Source organism: Propithecus coquereli, unplaced genomic scaffold (genome assembly GCF_000956105.1).
Source record: "Propithecus coquereli isolate 6110/MARCELLA unplaced genomic scaffold, Pcoq_1.0 Scaffold25, whole genome shotgun sequence".
In the NCBI taxonomy this organism is placed as follows: Eukaryota; Metazoa; Chordata; class Mammalia; order Primates; family Indriidae; genus Propithecus; species Propithecus coquereli.
In genome coordinates this window covers 8,152,587-8,156,668 of record NW_012148063.1, presented here as the reverse complement: position 1 = coordinate 8,156,668, position 4,082 = coordinate 8,152,587, and the positions used below count along the sequence as shown (strand labels likewise).

The window sequence follows — 4,082 nt, the reverse complement described above, 5'->3', positions numbered from 1 at the left end:
GCTGCTGTTGCTATTGTTGTTACCATTGTTGCTTTTGTTGCTGCTGCTGTACTTGCTGGTCCTGTTGCTGCTGCTATTGCTGTTGCTGTTGTTGCCACTGCTGTTGTTGTTGCCATAGAGACCATGGGAGCTCAGCAGACTGGATTTTACCCCTCCATCTGGAGTCTGAGAAAACCCTAAAACCACAGGATGATTTGGGCGAGATTCTGCTATGCCCCCTCAGGTTGGACTGGTCCAGAAGTTTAGGCAGGACTAACCACCTGCAGGTGGGGAAATTCTTTGAGGAGCCAGATGTCTGGAAGCAGCCCACACCTGATTCAATATTACTATAAGCAAGAATAGGTCCAAAGGGCATGGCTGGGAACAACAAAATGAAGGAAGCAGTATTTCTACAATGGCTATCAGCAACATCTTGGCATTCACAAAGAAAAGATGATTGAGAAAACTTGCATTTGAACAAATGTTTTAATTGCATTCTTCACTCACCAAACTGTTGAAAAATAAATGAACTTTGGTAAAAATAATTTCTCAAATTCTGTTTGCAGAGACTGATGATAACAATGTCTAGATTTTAAAATCATCATCTTGTACTGACATAAGATTAAATTTAGACTTTACCTACATTCTCCATTGGAACACCCTAAGAAAGGAACTTATTTAGGCCAATTCCACATCTAGAGGAGATTTTTAGGAACCACTCCATCCACATTAGTTATTCAACAAGCTCTGTCCACTTCCTTTATGAGAATCACCACTCCTAGCACTTCGCAAGACTAATCTTGGACAAAGCTTATACCCATTTATTGTTCCTTTTATTTACTATAATATTTGCTTTATTTTGGTTTTCAGCCTCCTCATAATTTCTTTCTCCCCTGTTTTTATTTCTTATTGCAGACCAAGAAAAAATAAAGAAAAGAAGATTTACCTCCAAGTTAAGAGACTAGACGTTCCATTAGGCTAAGAAGAAAGGCCGTTACTCCTGCTATGTCCTTGCTTTGGTGATGCCAAGGCTGGAAGCAGAGGTTTCTTCACTCACCACAAAGCCCAAATGGTCCAACCTTCCCTACCCTGGAGCCCCGTCACTGAGACCTTCAGCCCATGGAGTTTGTTGTCCCCTTTGTAAGAATGTACCTCCAGGACCAGATTCTGCCAGGCTCTACCAGCTTACTCTTTTCTCAGCATTCCTAGGACAGTGGCCACTGGTTTGCTGGAATTTTTTTTTCCATATTGGTATTTTTTTGATTCCTTTTCCCACAATGACATCAAACCAGAATACATAGGGGAACTGTGGATCAGCGACACAGAAAAGATCTGACAAGCAATAAAGTTGGGAGAGATAGACTGTTTTCTTAAAGAAATAAAACACAATATTGAGTTGTCCAAAATGTATGTCAAAAACTTTAAGTAGGCCTTTCAATATCACAGATGAGAATATTTAAAATACGTTGATCGTTATCTGGATTAGGCTGGAAGAGAATCTCAAATAAAAGAATCAGGAATGCAACTTGAATAATCGCCAAGTCCTTCCGTAGTTAGACTGGAGAAGTACAAATGTGTGATTTCTACAAAAGATCTTGACAAGAGTTCACCAAAGAACATTGTTGGCAATATTAACCCAGAGACGATAATTTTTTAGTCTACTAAAAATTCCTCAGAATTTGTGGACTTTAAAAATTATATTAATATTTTATCAAAGTAATGTAGTAAATACATTTTGAAAATCTAAATACTATAAAGCTTATAATGAAAAACAAAATTTCCTTGCCCTATTCCACCTCTACAAAAACCTTGGAGAAAATTTTCAACTGTTTAGCTTTGTTTTCCCTAGATTTATCTTCATGTATCTAAATAATTTCTTTATATTGATATTTTTGGTTTTTTAGTTTTAAATATTATCTATTGACTTTTTAATATAAAAAATGAAAATTTAGCTCTCTTCACCTCTCCTGTCATCCCAACACACTACTTCTCTCTGCCTTTAATCTTCGTATTGTCACATTTTTATTAAATCGAATAGTGAACATTCATTCATGTCATTATGGCTGTTATTAACGCTGAGCCACATAGTGTACTATGAGGATGCTTCCTCTCTCTCACAACAGCTTGTTTTTCCTGAACCTCGGTTTTTATTGCTTTGTTTTCTATATATTCACTGTTAATTTTCCCCCAAACTCTGACAGAGCAACAAATCTCCTTTCAATGTATTCAAAAGCATCACACACTGGTTCCCTTTCTTATCTTTTTTCTTGAGAGTCCTCCTGCCTGGAAGTGCCAGACTTCCCGCTCCACTTTGTCCTGGCTGATCTCTAGGCTGCTGCACAGCTGTTGCTGTGGGCTGTCCTTCCCCACCTTCCTGATCATTCCCATTGCCTGTTTCTCGTGTCGGATCCCCTGTCTCCTACATCCAAGGTCATCTCTTTCTTGGTTTTCTCTCTTATTTTGAAGAAGCACATCTTGCAATAGCTTTCTGAGAAAGAATGCATGCCTGTCCTGCACTCTCTTCTGTGGCATCGGTGCTGAAACCCGCAAACTACATTTCCCAATCTCTTTTCCGCCTGGCTTCCTGTGAGGCTCTACCAATGGGTAGCACTGGCCAGAGAGAGGAAGGAGGGAGCAAGAGAGAAGCTGTTTTCCTTGTATCTTGAAGAAGAGTCAGGCAGCTGCAGTTATAGCTGCGGGTGACCAGAGTCAGAGGACAGAGGCTCCTGGCCCTGCTCAGTGGCACTGGTGTAGTTCTGATAGCTACAGAGGCAGCAGAAGTGCCTCTGTCAACTTTAAGGCACCAACAAGCTCTTGGGCTCCAGCCAGGAGCGACTACCACTTCCTGGTCTTTGCGTACAAACGCTTTCCTCTCTCTAGCATATCTTCGTCCTTTCTACTCTACCAATGATTTTGTAAACAAGTGTCTATATTAAATTGCCTCTATTTAAAATACCTAGAGTGGTTACTGTTTTGCTGAGTCCTCACCGATTAATACTCTACTTGGTACTGTGAGTAGACCCAGGAACTAGATGCCCAAATTTGGGAATCTGGGGTTTGTTAAGGTACCTTGAGAGGAATGCCAGGACTCCTCCAGACCTTCCCCACCCATTTTTGCCCCAGGTATGTCTAGAGTAGATTCCTGCACACATCTCAAGGGGAGAAGGCAAAAGTCTGTCTAGGGAAGAGATAGGTTACACATTAAAAGAATTTCAAGATTTTGTAACTTACATCAGCAGAAGTCAAGGGAAAATTTAGGAATAAATTGTAACGATGCTGGACACAGGAGGGTGAACATAATGCCAGATCAGGTCAGATTTGTTGATATGAGTTCCCCAACCCAAGATTCTAGATTGAATGTGCTAGCTGAAGCATTGGTCCTTAGCTCCAACAGTTTGCAGATCAAGAACCTTAGAAAAACTGCAAGTGAATATTTCCATAATTTGCAATAAGGAAGGACATATTAGGTAAGAACAAAATACAGGAGACACAAAACAAAAGATTGATCAATTTGACACAAAACAAGACCAAATTAAATGAAGCTAGCTGAGTAATACACAAACACACACACACACACAGATACACACACACACAAACACACATGCCAAAAATAAATTTAATAGATGGGTGACAGATTTGAAAAAATATTTCTTTTGGACCTTAGTTCCTTGGATATTTTATATATGGCACCAAGCCATTCATGAGGGCTTTATTTCTTTCATGAGGGCCCATCCGCATGATCCAAACACCTCCCACCAGGCCCCCATTCAGCACCGGGGATCAAATTTCAACATCTGATTTGGAGGGGCCAAACATCCAAACCATATCACCCCTCAAGAGGTAAATGGTTAAGCAAATTGTGGTGTATCCATGCCGAGGAATACTGCTCAGCAAGAAAAACAAACTATTAATATCAATACCTACATAACTTGCATGGATCTCAAGGGCATTATGCTGAGTGATAAAAGCTGGTCTCGAAAGGTCATTCTTGAAATGAAAAACTATAGAGATGGAACACAGATTAGTGGCTGGTTATGGTAGTGGTTACACAAATCTACACATGGTAAAGTGACATAGAACTATACTCACGTACTGCACCAATG

General features: G+C 40.1%; 1 protein-coding gene across 1 annotated transcript in view; it reads left to right on the top strand.

Annotated features, from left to right (window-relative positions):
- The window catches only part of SLC22A2 (solute carrier family 22 (organic cation transporter), member 2), a 24,503-nt gene extending 23,434 nt beyond the window's left edge, over positions 1–1,069 (top strand). The window contains exon 11 of the mRNA XM_012646806.1: positions 895–1,069. Coding sequence (XP_012502260.1) covers positions 895–961 — 67 coding nt within the window. The 3' untranslated portion in view covers positions 962–1,069. The remainder of the gene's footprint in view (positions 1–894) is intronic.
- Positions 1,070–4,082: the final 3,013 nt, after the last annotated feature.